Source organism: Anomalospiza imberbis, chromosome 7 (genome assembly GCF_031753505.1).
Source record: "Anomalospiza imberbis isolate Cuckoo-Finch-1a 21T00152 chromosome 7, ASM3175350v1, whole genome shotgun sequence".
Classification (NCBI taxonomy): Eukaryota; Metazoa; Chordata; class Aves; order Passeriformes; family Viduidae; genus Anomalospiza; species Anomalospiza imberbis.
Genome location: NC_089687.1, coordinates 25,831,721 through 25,851,395, shown reverse-complemented (window position 1 = coordinate 25,851,395; position 19,675 = coordinate 25,831,721). Strand labels below are relative to the sequence as shown.

The window sequence follows — 19,675 nt, the reverse complement described above, 5'->3', positions numbered from 1 at the left end:
ACAAAAATAAGTAGAGTCGTTAGCTCTAAGAACTGCTGAGTGGAGACACTTGCAATATTTACATAATGACGCCATTATTCATCATGCTGGTATATTCACGTTTAGCACACAAAGTAGTCAGCCAGTGCCCATCATTCTCATCTATAGGCATGTTGTGTTTTCTGGTATTTTATTTAAAAGCCAAACCCATACAAACAAACCCATAGTCAGGCAGCTCCAGTGCAAAGCTTTTGTTCTATATCCCCCTGCCTAATTTGAAGGCATTGGAATAGGCTGCCAAGTGAAGTGCTGGAATCACCATCCCAAGAAATGTTCAAAAGGCATGTGGATGTGGCACTTGTGGATATGGTTTAGTGCTGCACATGATGATGCTGGGTTAATGATTGGACTTGATGATCCTGGTGGCCTTTTCCAACCCTTGTGATACTAGGATTCTAAGGGTCCAAATAATTTCCGAGGGCTATGTACTTCACAAACCTCCTCTCCCCATATTAGGTGCCCCCTTTCACCTAAGGTGCCTGGGATCCATGCCTGCTTGCAAGGACACCTCCCTGAAGTGCTGAGCATCTGACTGCACAGGCAATGGAATGTCTGGGCTGTGGGTCCCAAGCTCAGGCCGTCAACCCGTGTGGGAGGCAGCAGTTTGGAAGGGTCAGTGGCCTGACAGCAGCAGATCCCTGGGTCAGGGTCAAGGCTGGGAGCTGGCTGGAGCAAGGCTCCCCACCAGGGTGGTCACTAAAGTGCTGCCTCAAGCCTGGAAGTCCATATTTCCTTCTGCCTTGGAGGGTGCTGGATGCTGTGCTGATGCTCATTAACAAGTGACAACAGTAGCGCTGTCTCCCTGGCAAATGGCACGCTGCCCGGAAGGGACAACCATGCCAAAGACACTCCTGGAAGCAGCAGCCTCTCCATGGGGTGTTGGTACAGCTGTGCCAGAGGGGCTCAGGTGGCTGTGGCAAAGCAGCACGGCTCCCTTCCTCCCTCCAGTTCATCCCTTCTCTTCCATTGATCTCTGAGAGTGGGACAGGGCCATGATCCCACAGCTCTGCACCCAGCCCTCTGATCTAGGCTAAAGTATCAGAGAAGAGGATTCACAAACGAGCCTGCATTTCCTCTTCCTTCTCCTATGTCAACACTTGCAGCTGAGGCTGGAGAATGGCTGCTGCCCACCCTTAAGAGCTGGCTGTGCTCCCTCCCAGCTTCCCCCTTCTCCTGGCTGCTGGGTTTGCTCCCTGGAGCTGCACATCTGCCTCTGGTCAGACTATCTGATGACCCTCAGTTGGAGGGGAAAGAAATGCACAAAACAAAATGAAAGGGAAAAAAAAAGAAGAAAAAAATAGAAACGGAGAATATTTGCAAAATGGGAGATCTGAGGAATATGAAAGGCAACAGGATGAACAAAGGCCCTAGTCTGTGCAGAAGACAGGCACTCTCAGAATAACAAACAGTGTAGCTTAGTTACTATGGTAACTTGAGAAACACAATGAAAACAGCCACATTTCCCAATGATGAATGGGTCTGAGCTCTGAAACACTGAAATCAAGATGCTGGAGAAGTCTACCTGGTCCAGCACACCTTCTGCAAGCATCTTACCCGGTACTCCATGTCGTAGCTTGGCAGAATGATGCGGCCTTCCCTCCACTCCTCCCCTTGGTCCTCCGTGATGACCCACAGTGCCTTGTGCTCCTGGCTGGCTTCCCGCCAGACCCGCAGCATCACCCCATTGCTGCCCCATGCCTGGTACTGGAAAACCATGCACACAGCACTCTGGGGCAAATAGATGGTGGGGCTGATGAGCCGGGCTCGCTGGCCTTCCCGCCTTCCACTGCTTTGCAGTTGCAGGTAGTTCTTGACATCTGTTCAGAGAGAAAAATACCATTCTATTATTTTCTGCAGCCACTGGCAACAAGTGTCTCAGCCACTGCCAAGTGGCTCTGGCAGTGCTGCATGGCAGTGCAGCCCCATGCCTGCAAAAGTGGGGTCTCACACCAGCACCCTTTGTGTGCTCATCCAGCTGTGCCACTGCTGTAGCCTGTGCAGCCCAGGCAGGGCATTGAGTCGCACACTTCCCTCACCAGCCACCACCCTCTCCCTGGGTAGGAGACCAACAGCAGAAAGTAGTTAAGAAGAAGACTGACATAATTAGAAGAAGTTAAAAAGCTGGAGCAAGTTATTGTCAGAAGAAGTGATGCCACGATAATTGCATTGGCAGGGGGTATGTGTGTTTATTCTACTGGGAGCTTCCTCAGTGAACAAGCCTGAGGTGGGTTTTTCTAAATGCCAGTGCTGAAAACTCATCTTGTTTTGAGGATGTACACAACAAAATAAAACTCTGGCTCTCAGTTTTTTCTGTAATGCAGCAAAACAGCCTCTAAAGCACAGCACAGAGGAAAGATATGGACCCAATTCATGAAGCATGCATAGGTGACAACTGGGTGGTTGCAAACTTGGTGGTAGCTGAAATACATACAGCAGAGGATTCACTTGCTCTAACATTACATTTAAATTGTGCCACATTTTTGTCAGTCCTAAGGGAGGAGAGATTTGATACACTTTATATCCCAGGAGAAGTTCAAGGTTGAGGCTGGAACTGGAGATATTTGATCTGAATACCAATAGCAGCAAAAGCGCATGGATACAAATCCCCAGGCACACCTGACTTTATCTGGAATCAGTGGTTTCCAGTGCTCTCTGATGAAAAGCCTCCTCAAGGAGCTTCCCATTTGCGGCTTGGATGTCTGAAGTCCCTTAGCAGAGACTGAAAGACAAGTGTGTAGCTGAAATGATCTTTACCTGTCCCTCCATCATGACCAATGTCAGGACAGAGTCCCTTGGGTCGCTCCAGCTGCAGAGCAAGGTGACCCAGACAGGCCAGCTACAAATACTGCTAGATTTTGCATTTTGCTTAACAGAGGGATGTGCACACTTGCTCTTGCTACACAGTAGGCAAGTACTACTGGTGCTTCATGCCAGCATGCACCAGCCCAGGCACAAGAGGATTATCTCTGCCTCAGAACTACACTGAAGGGTTTGTTAGTTCCTTCCCCCACATCTTAGCCTGCTGTGCCTGATGGGCCAAGCTCTGAGCAGCAGCTTGGCCCTGCCTGCCCTGCTCCCTCTGTGGCTTCAGTGCCCACAGCAGTAGCAGGAGCAGCATCTATCTGTACTCAGAATGTTTGCACCGTGCACTCAAAACACCTCCAAATCTTAAACCAGAGAGACCTGAACTTGGAATCCATTGAAAGACAGGTCCCAACAGAAAACAGCAGCTGACATCACTGCTGCTCAGCAGTCAGGTGACATCACAGGCCAAGGGAGATCTATCAACAGTGCTGCCCTGCTGCAAGATTGTCAGTGCCAGAGAGCAGAAACCAACCACTGTGAGCTACACAGCCTTCTAAAATAAATTTAGGACAAGATAACAGGAATATTTGCCATCATTCTTCTCCTAGCATGTGTGATCAAAGTACTTCAAAAGCATATCCACTCCTATGAACTTTCACTGATTTTGCTATGTGAAGGACAAATCTGTTCCCGACTGGCCATATAAAGAAACAGCAACACTTTAGCAAAAATTTCCAGCACCTATGAAATGTCCCTGGGACACTTGGCACTTTATGCCAACAAACAGTAGCAGAAAAAAAGGATGAAAGTGTGTTTGCCCACTCCTGCTTGAGTGAATCACTTGAAAAAGTACCATGCCGTTTTCTAATGGAGGAGTGTTCTTGTGATTTACCTCAGAGTGGTAGTAGTGGAGGAGGAGATGTGGGAGATAAACAAGTGGAGGAATTGAAAAAAAGAACAAGCTGTACTCCATGCCTAAGGAGTGATAAGGCATAATAAGTCATCAAGGTCTCCTGAATTAAAATCCTCTTTTTATAATTCACTACAAGCCTCTTCAAATAAAAAAGCACCAACAAGAAAAGAACAGCAGCAACAAACAAGGGAGCAAATCAGACTGCAGTCATACACTTATCTCACAGCTGAAATGGTCTCACAGGCAAATCTTAAATAAAAGCACTAGCCAGGTTCAAGAATGATCAAATCCAGATCCTCAAAGTTCTGGACCAACCTTTGGTGTCAGTTTCTAAGCAGCCTGACTAAGTGCAGAGCTTTGAGGCATCCTTGGATCTACCCATAGCCCACAGCTGACTAGAGGGGACTGACTATTCTAATTTTGCAGCTGGACACCTCCCATTATCCACACCCCAGAAGCCAGTGGTACCTAGTGCGGCTGCCTTGCCACTTCAGCAGAAGAGCCTGTGTCCTCTGAGTTACATCCTTCCTGCCAGGATTTACACTGACCTTCTGTTTGTTCCCATTCCTATCAAACAGTGAAATCAAAGAAACTCCTAAAGTGCAGCCAAAACTAATGCTCCCTTCAGCAACACAGGATCTTTCAGAGACTTGGGAACCCTCCATCTCCTGTGCTGGGGCCCACAGAGCTCTCCAGGACCTACTGTCAGTCCCAAGGGCTGCAAGGAGGCTCAGTCCTTGGGTGGTGACTCCAGCTGCTCCTCTGCAAATAGCAGTGGGTTTGGGCACAGTGTACTCTTGCTCCTGGTACCAGAACCAGTTTCTGGGGTGGAAAGCCGAGTGCAGGCATGACTTTCTATGTCATTTGAAGATGAAATGGCTGGATCACTCTAATGGCTAGTTGGACCTTTGGAAAAGCCCTACAAATTTGCTGAGACTGACTGAATAAGGGCACTGTGGAGTTAATTGTTGGAACAGCATGTGGAAGCCTGGTGGTTCCAGTAGTCACTCTGTTTGATACAGTAAATGGAAGCCTTTGGCACAGAAAGCATCTGAAAGGCTGATTTCCACTGTTAAAACACTTGAAGGGAGCTTTGCAATGATGAGCTGATCAATTCTTCCAGGATCAGAAATGCATTTTAATCTCTTTCCCCGAACTTTGCTTTGCAGTCTCTGTTCCTAACATGATAGCTACATCCTTCACAGAACTGGCACTGCTAGTTCAAAGCACCAGCTCAAAAAAAGCAGGAAAGCCCACTCAGGCATTTTACGTCTGTTTTGCAACTGATGGTATGGAATAAATCTCATGGATGATTTATGGGATCATCTGGATGTAAGGGAGCCAGTAATGTGAACATGGAACCACCCCAGCCAGATGATGGCAGAGCCCCTCGTGTGTGCATGGCAGTGAGTCCTGGATAAATCACCAGCTGGGCTCTGCAAATCAACCATCTGGGCAACGTGGTTTTCTCTTGGCACACCTGCCCCCTCCTGCTAGGAAGCCATCTGAAAGGACATTAGGGGCAATGGGGGATGAAGCCTCACAATTTGGGTCAGACTGCAAGCACAAGCCACAGCAGCCGCCCCCTCTGCAAGGTCAGCCAGCCTTGTGCTTGGGTCCTGCACATCTCACACCGTCTCTCGAGGAAAGCACCTTCCCTCACGGATCTCAGCAGCACATCTGGAGGTGTTCCAGCAAAACATGTTGGGCAGCATGTACACAAGCAATTATTGAGATTTCAGATTCCCTCTGCATTTTCCCCTCACTGGATATTGTTGAGTTAGAGCTGCTGCTCCTGTGGAGGAACCACGTGAATTGTCTTCACTTACGTCCCTCCAAAGGTCACTGCACTCTCCTTTGTTGCACAGTGTGCTTTAGCTGGCAGCATTGCAGCCCAGTCGCAGCCACCTCTTGTCTGACAAATCCCAGAGGTGACCACACTGCTGTGGGCACTGTCTGCTACTTGCACAGCCCCAAATGCCACCCTAACCACACTGTGTCATGGCCAAGGGGACATCGCAGTGAGGCATGATCCTGCTGTTCTTCTGGGGCTAGTGAGGAGGAAGCTGCATCAGCTCTTGCCATTCCTGGGGAGCAGATCAGCTCAGATGCTCTCATGACTCAGGGTGGTCTGGTAGCAAGGGAATGGCAGCTGCATGAATATGCAGATTGAAATTAGATAGTTATCACATTTTAAAATTTTTTGGCAAATCATGCAAATTCACCTCAAAAGGCTGCCACTATAATTTCATGACAGGCCTTTCCTCAATGACAGACTTTCATTTAGGATGGGAAGTCAATCCTCCATAAAACTAATATTTATATTAACTAGATCACTGCATCTACTGGAAAATCCCCTCAATTTTGATTATGTGTTAATTAGCCTGCCAAGTCCTTGCCATTTCAGTCTCTAAATCAGCCCATCAAAAGGCATAAAATCCCACACTTACCCAGAACCAGGCTCTCAGCCTGCTCTCCGGAGCCTTTCTAATGGACCCGCCATTACATCCTCTCAATTAAGCCTCACACCCTCAACAGCACGGTGCAACTGTGAGTCCTACTACATCCTCCAGGGAGTGCAGGGAGGGCATGGTGTCCCTGACAAATCAAATGCCAATTAGAGCCCGACACTTTGAGCTGCCGGCCACCAAAATTTTCCTTTGGCAGCCTGGCGGGCACCCTGGCTGCCCCTACATGAAAGGTGTGCACAGCCCCACCAGCCCAGCGCCTGTGCCTGCACAACTGCAGACACGAGCAGGCTGGTGCTGCACTGCACAGGCTGCACGCACTCGTTCTCCCCAGCCCTGCTCTGGGACTCACTGCTGCGAAGCCATGGGGTGGTGCACACGCTAAGGTTTGAGAGACGGTGTCTTGCTTTGTAGAGAGAATTCTAGCCTGCTTTTTTAAGTGGGAATGTCACTGGTGTTTGGGTCCAAAAAGTGACTGAGGCAAGCAGTGAGCCCCAGAGAAATGTTTTCTTCTCCTCTGCCTCCAGCCCAGCCCAAGCAAGCAGGAGCTTTGCTGGAACAGACCGTGGCCATACCTCCTTCTCTCATGAAAGACAGTATGGGCACATGGACAGCCAGAGCCTGGCCCTAGCCTGCAGCCAGGGAACTCACGCACAGCAGCTGACGCTCAACAAACCTCTTGTGATCGGGGTGCTGGGGTGTCCCAGCTCTGCCATGCTGTGGGCAGCCAGGGCACGAAGGACTTCCTAGCATTTGCTGTCCTCACTGTGCAAATGAGAGTCAGGAGAGACACGTACAGCTTTGCTGAGAGGCAATCTGCACCACACATGAGGGGAGCGAAGAGAGACAGAGATGGATGTATGGTCTCCTTCCCACAGTGTGCAGCTGCTCACTCATTGCACAGAAATGCTTGACTTTCATACCACCCCACATGTAAAACTCCTTTCTACTTCAAAGGACACAGGATTGACCCTTGAGGTCAAAATGTGTCCCCAAGGCACAAGCCCTGAGACTCTCATGAGAGTAAGAGCAGAGCCACTTCAGTTCAGCCCTGCCCTGTTAACACCATGAAAACCCTTCTGCTGGTTTGGACATAGTAGAATCAAGGCAGCAGTTCTCATGGATTGCAGGAAAAATATGAAACTTTCCCTTTTAAAGGTCCCAATGGGAAAAACACAGGACTGGTAAGGGGTCCCCATCAGCTCAAAAACAGCTTAACATTTGTTTCTCTTAAAAAATAAGCTCTTACGAAACTTCAGAGCACTATAAACACTCCTCTGCTGAAAACACTTTGAAACAAATAAACCTTTCCCTGCAGTGCCCACAACCTAAATGAGCAACATTCCTGACCCTCAAAGCCAGCAAGGCTGTGGCCCACAAGAGAAGCTCTCAGTGGGTTTTTGCAGCCCAGCCCAAGAGCTGTGTGGTCAGGAGAGCTGCAAGGTTAAAAGTGCTTCCTTTTCTGTGCACACGTACAGCTGCCAACATCTGAACAACACAGGGTTCACAATGCTGCCAGGGCTCTGATCCTGACACTGTTTCACCCGAAGAAGCAATACATGGTAAAGCTGCAGATCCCACAGTTCTCTTCTAGAACCACAAGGTATTTACTTAAACACTGCAAGAAAAGGGAAGGGGAAAAAATGGGCAAAACATGGCGATTCCGGCTCTTCAGTACTGGCTTATTAATGTAGCATCACTGAGAGCAATACAATCACATTAACCAGCTAAGAATACAACCCAGGATCTTTAGACCCTTCAGGATCAAGACCCCAGTGAAATTCAAAGATAGTGAAAAGTTGAGGTGCCTAAGTTATTAACCCAGACTTATTTTCAGGTCTTAAGACCTTTATCTTGACACCAATGGCATGCTGCCATTGCGTGCAGCAGGAGGGGGAATGAAATCTCATTGAAACTTGAACTTGTTGCTCCGTGAAGCTTGCTAGGTGCAGCTAAGGGGAATCTTTCTACAGATGGGAAGCATCTGAAAGTCCATAGAGGGAAAAATCCTGACAATCTCTTATGGGGGCATGGAAAAGGGAGCCAATGGTATTTTTTAGGCTTGCAAAGGGCAGGTAGCAGTTGGAACCATGCTGGGCTTCTGCTGAGCTGGGCACTTTGGGTCCGTTTTCACCAATGAGGTCCCCAGACATGTAACGGGAGCCTGCAGGAGAGGACGTGGAGTTAATCCATGGTGTGAAGAGCCCAAGGAACACAGGGCTAAAAAAAGAAATGCAGAGCTGCCTGAAAGAGTATCTTGGAAATAAAAATAGTGGAATGAGAGCAGTGGGTGTCTTGTCAGTCTTGAGAAGTTCTCCGTGCCAAAGACAAGGAGGAATTGCATGCAGCGCAGAAAATGAAATTGGGAGATATCTGAGGAATTCAGGCCTGTCTCTCAGCAGACTTTTCTAATCAAGTGACTCACAGAGGATATTTCACCATGGTCATTTCCTTTCCTCTCTCTCTTATGCAGACCGAGCCAGGGCTCCTCCTTTCATTATTATTTTTCCTTTTTAATTTTAATTTTTGTTTTGCCATTTTTAAAAGAAGTAGAAAGACATTCCACATAGCTCTTAAAGGCACAGCACACTTTCTTGCTACTGTGGAGCAGCCATGGCCTCTAGCCTGGGCCAGCACCTTTAAATCAGAGTAAATTTCGCTCCAGAAGCTTTGAGTTCTCCTTAACTTTTGCCCTGCCTCTAACCAAGCACAGCTGCTCTCCTTCACCCAACTGCTCACCCCAGGGTGGGGAATTTACAAACAAAGACCACCCTGAACAACAGCTTTTCATTCCTTGCTCCCTGGAGTCTGAGTGTGAATTTTCTAACTAGAAACAAAGTGCTGGAGGGAGCACGAGGGAAGGGCAGGGGAAGAATGGAGGAGTGTGAACCAAACAATGCTTTGATTCTGTCCACACCAAGGAGCTGGCATTGCCTCTTTTTCATGTCTCTCCAGTTGCCATTAAAAGCTCCTTGGGGAGGAAAAAAGCAAATAGTTGCTTCTTTTTGTGTCATGTCTTCTTAATTTCTAAGAGCAGGACCAAAGTGAGGCATAGCAGTGATGCCTTTGAACTCCAGCTCGTCTGCAGCCCTGTGCTGTGAGGGCAAGGCAGCGGATGCCCACAGATGCCAGGATGGCACACCCTCGCCTGAGCCAGCCAGGAGGCAGATCCGCGGCAGTGCCAATGCTAATCCCTCAGCCTGTGCTGGTGTTTGCTGCTGGCTTCCCCCACCGCTATGGCTAAGTCACTCCAGCCCCCTGGAGCCACCACCTCCTCCTCCTCCCCTGCCCACACAGCCCATGACTTGCAGGGCAGTGCTGGAGTTCCTGCCTGCACCCCCTCAGTGCTTCAGTGCCTGACTCTGCACAGCACCCTAAGGGAGAGCTCTCCATGCTGGCACAAAAACAGACCACTGCTGAACTCAGTAGGACGACATTCCCCAGCCCCAACAGTGAAACAGTGCAATTCATAACTGAGAAAAAGGAGAAAGAGCAGAAGAAGGGTAAAAATCAGGACTGCATGCTGCTATCTGAGGCAGCTCCAGCCTCTCCTGGGCTACAACAGGATCTTCTAAGAAACTATGGCCAACTAATTGTAGAGAGACTCAGGGGAGAGGAAATGAAATGAAAAATTGAGTCTGAGTTATAAAAATAAGTAATTTTTATCCTACTTGCAGGAGACTGATATTAATTAAACATTATTACAGTGAATGAGATGGGGAGGGTTATTAAGTCTGGGGCTGGCTGTAAGTGTTCTCTCCTGTTGCCTGAGGCTCCTCTGAGCTCCCGATATTAATCTTCTGAAGCACTCAAATGCTGAAGAGATAAACACTTGAAATATGAAAATATTTTTCTCCATAGCAGACACTGTATCCCTGTGTCACGCCAAAGAATTTTTCAGATGTCCATATGGGCTGCACTTACAGCATTACCGTGTCTCTTAGAAAAAAAGCTAAGCACCTCAGGAGCTGAAGAGAGAAATGATGTGTGCATTTGTGTGGGGGTGATTTGTGTGTGGAGATGTAGCAGATTCTCCTCTTCCCATATGTTTCTGGCATACATATTTTCCTCTTTAGCACTGCCTACCAGGTGTTGGCTGCACGGCTTTCCAACTGGCTGGCGGCACTGCCAATCTGGCCAGCGTCTCTGCCAGGTGGCTAACAGGTTCTCCTGAATGTTTGCATTCTGAGACTCAACCTTACCCTGGGGAGGGTGAGGAGGGGCCCACATCATGCACAGCTCCCTGGGCACGGGACACACAGACACTGGAATCACCAGGCATCAGGGCAGAGCCCAGGACAGGTAAGATCAGCCAGCTTGCCTGCAGGAGCCTTGACTTTCACAAGCAATGACTGAGAGTGAAGCGGTGCTACGGTGACACAGCCTACTGTTATAAGGAAATTGGCAAATGTTCTTCGTGCCAACCATGCCACGAAGTCAATGAGGGATAAGGAAAGCACACTAGTCCTGGCGTGAGTTCCAAGATGTGAAGCTGAAGAACTTGATCTATCAACTGCATTGCCAGAGGCAGGCTCCCTTGCAACCCATGCCAGCACATCTCAGTGAGGTCCTCCATAAATTAGGCTCTGTCACAGTCATGCAAATCTTCTGCTTCCAAAGCACGAAGAGAAAAAGAGCAAAAGTCAACAGCAAGAAGCTGGCATTTCCAGCATTCTTAGGGCTTAGCTCATCCTTCACTTGGAGGAGACTGAAACCCAGCCTCTGCAAGCCCAGAGTGCAGAGTAGCTGAGGACTATAGGCAATCTGAGTAGCATATGGGAAAGGAAGAAATGCATTCTGGGGGAAAAGCACTGGATCCTACAGAGGACATTTGGATCGGGATGTGGAACAAAGCCTGGGCTAGCCTTCACAGTCCCATGGGATTCAAAGCCCAGTGTCTGATTCAAGGCTATCTCAAGAGGACAGTTAGTATAATTCAGTGCCAGTGGTCACAGTCCTATAAATAAGTCATGAACCATACAGTAAAGCATCTGAAAGTTTCCATAAAAGACGTTCAGCTCTGCACAGCCCTCACAACTCATGATAGCTGTGCAATAATCATTCATGCTGTTCACATGGAGAAAGCCCCATCAGCTCTCTCATCCCTACTTTGGTATTAGCTTCTTACCAGGCACGGTGTCAGGGCTCAGTTCAGAGTTGCCAGTCCAGGTGCCTGTGGGCTGAAAAGACCACGTATAGCCAGTTGCCAAGTCATGTGACCAACCACAAAGGTCTTCAGGAAGATCAAAGTTGCAGTTGAAGTTCACAGGGAGTTGGAAATCTTACAAAAAGAAATAGAAGCAAAATAAATTCAGATTAAAAAATGACCTACCCAAGAAGGGCTGCTATTAAAAAACAACCCAAAACTAAAATAGCTGGCAAGCCATCAAAACTGAAGAAAGCATGAAATCTCACTCACATTGATGCTTTTAACCTATCTCACATTTCCTCATCTCCAAGGATCAGCCTTAAGTTCTGCATCATCAAAATGTTCACACCACATCCTGTGGCTAATCCACCAAACTAAGCAAATATAAAAGCAAGAACCAAATGCTTCCAGACTCTAATCAGCACCTTCTCTTCCTCCCCTAGAGTGGTCAATATTAAATGCCTTTTTAAATGTCAGGGAAGAGTCCTTCCTGAGTGCCCCATGCTCAGAAGTTCCTGCCTAGCTCCTAAAGGAGAATCTCAAGTGCTCCAGAAACCCAGCTCCTGAGTGACAGACCAAGCCACTTGCACCAGACGGGAGCTGTCTGTCATCCTGGAGAGCTGTCACTCACTGCTTCCTACCTTCTCGTGGAAATTTTACCAGGGAAAATGTGGGGCCACCGTGAGCTCAAGCTTTTGGATTCTGAGTTAAAGAAGCCAGCCTCTATTTCTAGATCTGCTATGGACTCACCACGTGGTTGTTGGGCGAGTTCTTTAACTTTCCATCTTGAAACAGGAGCAGAGTTAATTCCCCTGTGACAACAGCTTTGAAAGCTCTGGAGAGCTCTTCTGCAGGCTGTGGGCAGGCGGGCACATGCCAGGGGCTGCATGTGGCAGTGAGGCAGCTGCTGGCTCCTTAGGTTGAGGGAATCAGTCACATGGCATGGAGGCTGCAGAAATGGGCTGAATCCATACCAAGAACTCAGTGGACATGCATGTCTGAGCCTAATTATAGGCCATGATTTTCCTGAGCAAAGAGGAAGTTTTAAATCACAGTGCCCACAAAGTGAGTGATAGCCAGAAGGAGGTGAGTGACTCAAGCGATAGGCATCAGGAGAACTTCACTGCAAGGGGCAGCAGGCTTTTTTTACATGCTCCCACTCCAAAATAAAACAATGTAGATCATGGATCCTTTTATTTCAATCTAATCTCATACCCTGGAGAACAACATTGTTTCTGTTTGGCTGTCATAAATCTGATTGTCCAGAGAAACACACTCATTGTTTTATGGAGTATGAGAATGAAAATTGTTGCTAAATCTGAGGGAAGCTGACAGGGAGGCTGGTTCCACGCTCCACGGCATACTCTGCTTGCTCTCTTGCCCTGGATTGCACCCAGGAATTGTGTTCTTGCAGAGACTGTTACTGGCCTAAATTTCCTCTCAGCACTTTCCCAAGTGTCTCAATGGTTGCAGGGTTACACAGGCTTACCACTAAGGCAAAGCAATGAGAATCAGACCCTTTGAGCTACTTCTGCAACTTACATTTCTAGAACTAAAGTACAGCAGAATCCCCATGAGAGGTATGAAAAAGCCAATTAATTTTCTTTTATAAATTTATTTATTTTAAAACCCATTAATTTTTTAAATCTGGGACTGAGAGCTGAAGTGACAGAAGTCCTAGGAGCTATCTCAGAGGATAGTTTTTCCTTGTGAGATTCTTGCTGAAGTCCTCGTGTACATGCTCCAGTGCTGAGGCCCAGGCTCTGCTGTTGCACCCAGGGGAATGCATTTCCTGAACATTGCACTGTGCAACTAAACTTGCACAGCTCTGTCAAGCTCTCTCCTCTTCATCTGGACATTTCACAACTTTTAGATGCTCACATCTCCCTTGCAAGAAGCAGAAGAATATGATGTCTGCTTTTACAGGTAGGGATTTGAGGCAGAGAAGATCAGCCCTCCCCCAGCACTGGCCCTTAACAAGCACAGCATGGAGTCTAAACTAACATTCAGCTTCTTCCATCTCAGAAGAAGTAGTCAAGTGCTACAGTTACCAAACCATTTCATGCACATCTGACAGCCATCTAAGACAGAGTAGATGAAATCCTGAGTGGAGTTAGTATTCCACTCTCTCTACTGCCCGCACGAGGAGCCCAGACTGCCCTCCTAAATTTTAAGCTGCTGATATTAGGGAAGATGATCCTTAAGCAGATAAGTGTTCAGGACATTAGTCTTCAATACATGTTGTGATTTACCTCCACAGTTGTGACTTCTGCAAAAGGAGCCCTACATACCAGGCAGTCTGAATCACCTTCTGAGTTTATGATTTCCAGCCAAGAGGTGGTCTGGAATGGAGATGGTTCCAAACAGGGCACTAAATGAGTTTCTTCAGGTCATGTAAGGAAGCTGGGAGACCAGCTCTTCATCTCTTGTACCCTAGGGACCGAATTAGTTGCTATCTCTTGCTCTTCCATCCTTCCTTGATAGAATTTATCAGATTTTGGCAGACTTGTTTATGGGTTGGTTTTGTTGTTTTTTTTTTAATCCTGGCCTATCACTAATAATATTACTCTAAGCTTTCCAGGAATCAGCCCCATGTATTGGCACTAATGGGAAGATAAGAGTATTTTCCTAGCTCTTAACCCATCAGTTATTGAGATAAAGATGTACTGCTCTGATACATACCCTCCTCTTCTCCACAGCTGTCACCACAGTCGGTTGCTTCTGCATCAGTTGGGTAGGGAGTGGTGGTCTCTTCACTCTTTAAAGTGGGCACCAGTGTCTCTGCAGTGGGCCTGACATCTGAAAAAAATGGAGTAGAGAAGCTGTTTGCAACAGACAGAAAAAAAGCTCAGGTAGTAGAAACAAGGCAAAAATCTTTTTCTTCATGTTCTTATAATGGCAGGAAGAGATAGAACAAGTATGCCATGAGATTTCCACATGCTACAAATGTCAGCATGGTTTGAACTTCAAGTGAACTGTCTTTCCATATGGGAGTTCTATGGATTTGGAATTCCCACTGAACAAGCCTCTTCTCTAGACATACACACTACTTTTTCTCTTAATTTTTTAATCTGTAATCTACACGGGTGTTGGAAATCCACTCAGCTGTCATTACTGGATAAGTGAGATCACAGGCAGAACATCTTTTTCTTTCATAAAGGCATATGACACGTTGAAAAAACACACACAACATTCCCACCAATTGTGCCAATTTATGAAACAAGTCACTCAAACCCACAAATGATGTAACCGCAAACGGACCCAGAGGATCCCCTAGTGAGCTCTGGCTCACTGCAGAAAGCATCTGGTTTCACACTCCAGGCTCCTGACTACACTTTCAAAGGGTCTCTGTCCAATTTCCCTTTCTCTAACATGGCCCATGTGTAACAACCTCCAAGCAGGTGTCAGGGGAAATTTAAGCAAGAAAGGGAAGGATATTAAGATCAATAGTAAATGACATTAGGTTCCAGCAAACTCTCCTTTTATGGGTGCATTAAGTGGAGTACAGCAGACTTGATTCTTTCCACTTTTAGAAAGAGACAGCTTTACTCAGTTATGTGTGATTGCGTTTCTTTGTCGGCATCCTTCAGGATATCATTTAATAAAGCCAGAAGCAGGAGGAAATGGCTAAATACATTGAATATTTTCCATAGGCTCCTTTATGCCCTTTTATTTTCCTGTTATTAAACATGTTGTACATAAACTCTCAGGGTTTTTTTTACTTTTTTTTTTTCCCAATGGCTGTCTTTTGTTCACAATAAATTAGAAAAATAGCCTCAAATTCTTTTAATTTGTAAGTTCAAATTTGTTACAACCCCATAAAACTCCAAACGCAACCAAGAAACAAATTGCAAGCAGCCAGGCACAGAAAAATGTCATAAAAAAAGAGAAAAAAAAAGCAGCAGGTGAAAGCAACATATCAAAAGCTGGAACTTATTTAGAGCTGGTACAATTTTAGGTTGTTGTTCCTGTATATCAAGATTTATAGCTGAAGTGTGACAATGTGGAAAGACCTTGAAAGCAAGTCCCATATGGGACACAGATGCAGAGCGGATGTAAATCAACAGTGTTGCACTGCCCTGGACAAGCCGCAGAAATGTATATTGAAAAATCAGTTACCATGGTAGAGCTGCAACACGATGGTTACAAGAGATAATGAAAATAACAGGCAGGACAGCGTCATGTGTGAAATGGAAAGTGAAAAAGAGAGGTCTTGCTTGCTTGCTTTCTCACTCCTCCCTGGCCCTGCAAGTGTCTGTTCAACTGGTGGTAACTGCTAATCAAAATGCAAAGTCACTGAGCAATTGAAACCAGATGTTTGGAACTTCAAAGGACAGAAACCCAGCTGCTAGTGAACATTCATCATTCTCCACTCTTCAGAGGAAAAATTTTGGCAGGTCTTTGAAAGAAGCCAATTGCTGACTGCCTGCTTCCCAATTTTTGAGTTAGTAGCCATTTAGTCTGTGAGTCCAGTAGCGGCTGTTACCTGTTTAACTCAGTAATTAAGATGCTTGCTGTTGATTAGAAATAGAAACACCTGGGCAGGATGAACATGGGCTTAGACCATCTCTTGAAAATATTTTTAATCATCTTGTTTTAATCCATTTCTTAATCTTGTTCCCAAGCAAGTGCAATTGCCTGGGTTTTTGCAGCCACTTTTGTAACACGCCTGGGTCCTCCCGGCAAAGGAGGGCCCTTTCTGGGGATTGTCAAGGCCTGCTGCATGTAGCCAGCCTGGATTATGCATGCAGATAATGCCATGGGCTATCTCTGCTCCCCAGGTTGCATCAGGGATATAAATGCTTTTTATTACATGGTGAATCCACCAGATTACAAGCCCTGCTCTGATTACAAAGCTGAATGCCTGTAGATTAATAAAGCTACGGATATTTATGACCTGGCAGTTGAGTTTTAAACATTACAATGTGCAAATTATTACCCAGACTGGGAAACAACCATAAAGAACCTTGCCTGGAAAAAACATGTGCTATTGCTACTGATATTGAAAATGAGCATGGACACACATGTAAAAGAAAATTTGGGCCAAAAATAGCACAAGAAGCTAAGGACGACAAACCCCTCATTCTCTAAGCTGGAGGAGTGCAGTGGAAGGGCTGGCATGCACATGGCTGGAGGTCCTGCGTGACTGCCTCCCTTTATGGCAGTGATGCAGTGCTGTGATGCACCATCCAGCAGTGGTCTGCAGAGATCTGGCAGCTGGAGACTCCTGGGAGCTGCAGGAAGCAGCAATGTGGAAGCTGCCTGACCACTTCTGCACAAAGCCCTCAGCTCCTGCTCCTTGCACCTGCTTCTTCCACAACATCCCAAGATGTCGGAAAATTTAAATTAAGATCTAATGTGATTTAAAGTTTAGATAATTTACAATGGATTGCCAGTCCAGGGGATATTTACCATTGACTTCAAAGGTGAAAATTTGTCATTATTAATAGTGTGTACTTGTGTTGTGTGATTTGCTGCTAAATGTTTGCAATGCATCTTGCAGCACATTACAGGAGGAAATGCTAGTAAAGACTGCACAAGAGGGTAAAAAGAGCTCAGTGTCTTTCAAGCTTCCTAGAATAGGAATTCTTACAAGAAAATGCCTTCTATAGATGTGTTTATAAAATGGAAATCATACCTCTTTATCACTGACATCTGGATTCCAGATTCATATGCAAGCAGATTATTAAAAAATAAAAGATTAAAAAAGAGGATAACTAGCCGCTGGCACTGCAAAGTTAACATCAGACCCAATGACCCTTTGGGTGCATTTTTTGCTTTTGGGGATGAAACTGTGGAGAAATCAATCACCACTGAACCTCAGAAGGTCAGAGGTACAGCCTCTACTGATCCCAGTAAGTGTGTGAAGTCAGTTTTCATCTCTGTATTAAAAATGGTGGCTGAAAGGCATAGCACGTGTAAAAAACAGGTGAGTAAAAGTAAACAAGTTTCCTGGGTCTCAGGGATGTTTGTAGAGATGTCATAGAGTTCATTTCCCAACCTTGTCTGCAGAAAGGTTTCCACATTGGGTTCAGTGAGAGAGGGACTGTTGTTTTTACAGCAAAGCCTTGTTGTGGCAGCTCGGGATATGAAGTATTGGTCACTGCAACTCTGCTTCTCCTCCTACTTTTTGTCTTATTATTTGGACTAAAAAGCCCAAATGTCCTGTAACATAACAGACTGTGAAAGACTGAACAATGTCCAGGTAAAAGATCTGAAAGGATTGTGAAGGGAGTTGAGGATGAATTCTGCATGGGACTCTGTGTGAAAGCTTGGAGTCCAAGTATTGCTGCTACATCCTGCATCAAAGCCAGTTCTTTTCAAAGTGGAAATAAAAAGGTGGGGCCAAGCCACCATACAGGTGCTGTCTTCATGGCAGCAGTCTCCCTGCCACAGCATGGCTGGGGTAGGACAGCAGGAAACAACCTGAAGTTTGTTTGCACCTTGCAGGTTTAGTGCCTGGCCCCAGAGCAGCCGGTGGGCAGAGGCGCAGGGGCTCCTACCTGTCCAGTCACAGCCCAGCACCTCCAGGCGCATTCCTATTCCTGCTGGGGACCACCGCTCTGGGTGCACTCGGACGTACTGGGCAGGAACAGGGTCAAACCTCCGGACTTCAGGGATGTCGTAGTGGATGTTGCCTTCAAAAAGCTACAGAGAGAAAGAGAGAGAGAGAAAAGGCAAGAGATGTGTGCACTGTGAGCATTTCACGTGCTCTCAACCAGACCTGATATTTTGGGTCTGGCAGAATGTAGCCACAGTCTGAAGTAGCTTAGCTGCCTGACTCCAGGCCATTGAGCCCACCCAGCTGAGCAGAAACTGGGCTGTTCCTTCTCTGTTTCAAGAGGACCAGCCACGCTGTTTCTAAGAAACTTGCACAATCTCTCCTGGCCTCTGCTCAGAATCCAGGGATTAGATTCTGATCCAAGCCATGCAGGGGAAGTCTAGGGAATATCTACTAAATTAATGTAAAAATGAGATCAGATTTGTTCTTTGGTAAATAAAGAATTTACTGCATGTTCTAGGATGGTGTAAATGGTTGGTTTTCCTCACAGTCCAAGTACTGCTGTTTTTCAGCTTACATGAACAAGCTAAAGCCTGCGGGGAATAAACAGAGGGCTATAGATAGCATCAGCCCTCATTTGAAGGATCAGGAAAATTTAAAACTTACCCAAATTTTAGGCAGAGGAGTATGCATAAAAACAGAACAGGCAGTAGCAGAGAATTTATTCCTCAAGCCCTTTGCCACTCCCATAGCACTAAGCAGAAAGATTATGGGGAACTCCAATGATAAAGAAAAAATATGGGGAATTTCAGGGTCACACCAGTGTTGCAAAGGGACTTCAGATACAGAAAATTTCCTAAAGAGAAGTTGTGATTCATATTCCTCTTTCAGAGGTGCACATCACAACAGCCACGCCTTTCCCCTTAAAATATGTAATTAGTTTGTGTAAAACATCATTGTTTTACACAAAACATAATAAAACACACCATCTTTTGGACTCTGGCCTGCAGGAGCTGGGAGAAGCAGCAGGTGATGTCCACATCCCCATGCCTGGTCCACAATAGAAAATGAAAAGAAATTGCCATCCCTGGGGAAAGGTGGAACTTATGGCCTCTAGTACAGATTTGGAGCAGCACCAAGGGACACAACCTGGGATTTCAAGGTGACAACCCCAAGCTCCCAAAGTCTCTGTGGGAGTGCTCAGCCAGCTTCCCAAGACCCCATCAGGCAGACTAAAGCTAGTCAGAAAAATGTCCTGTTTCGCAGCTGCTCCAGCAGTGCCTACCTTGGCTTGCATTGTTTTGGGGTCCTGGATGAAGTCCCAGTCCTTTCCATTCATGCTGTAGGCCACCTTAAACTTCTTCACAAAGGAACGGGACTCAGTGGTGGTCACACTGTCCCCTCCACGAGCCCCCTGAATAATGACGCCTCTGATGTTCTTCGGGACGCCAAGGTCCACCTGCAGCCACTCCTCCCCAGGCTGGGCTTGGGGCACACGGGGAAACCAGCCCGAGCGGCTGCTCACCAGGCGGGCCATGCTGGGAGACCAGTCATAGCCTCTGATGGAAGAGGCAGAGATCTGTGAGTCAGGAATGAGGCCAGAAAGCATTCCCAGCAAGTTGGAGCAGGGTGAATCTGCAGGGAAGGAAAGGCCATGAACAGTCAGGGTAATTGAAGGGAAGTGCTCACGGCTCTCCTCACGGCATTAAGCTCTGGACACTAAACCAACACCAGCATTGGGCATTTCCCCCTCCCTCCAGGAGCTGAAGTCCTGTCCCTCCAAGCGCATCCCTTGCGAT

The 19,675-nt window shown here is 46.7% G+C and overlaps 1 protein-coding gene across 7 annotated transcripts in view; it reads right to left on the bottom strand.

The window, feature by feature from the left end:
* Positions 1-19,675, bottom strand: part of NRP2 (neuropilin 2) — an 89,318-nt gene that overhangs the window by 23,575 nt on the left and 46,068 nt on the right. For all 7 annotated transcript variants that reach the window (XM_068196109.1, XM_068196112.1, XM_068196110.1 and 4 more), the window contains exons 9-13: positions 19,162-19,511; positions 17,878-18,022; positions 14,057-14,173; positions 11,354-11,506; positions 1,594-1,856 (exon numbers count right to left, since the gene is read on the bottom strand). In XM_068196109.1, the coding sequence (XP_068052210.1) occupies positions 1,594-1,856; positions 11,354-11,506; positions 14,057-14,173; positions 17,878-18,022; positions 19,162-19,511 (1,028 nt within the window). The remainder of the gene's footprint in view (positions 1-1,593; positions 1,857-11,353; positions 11,507-14,056; positions 14,174-17,877; positions 18,023-19,161; positions 19,512-19,675) is intronic.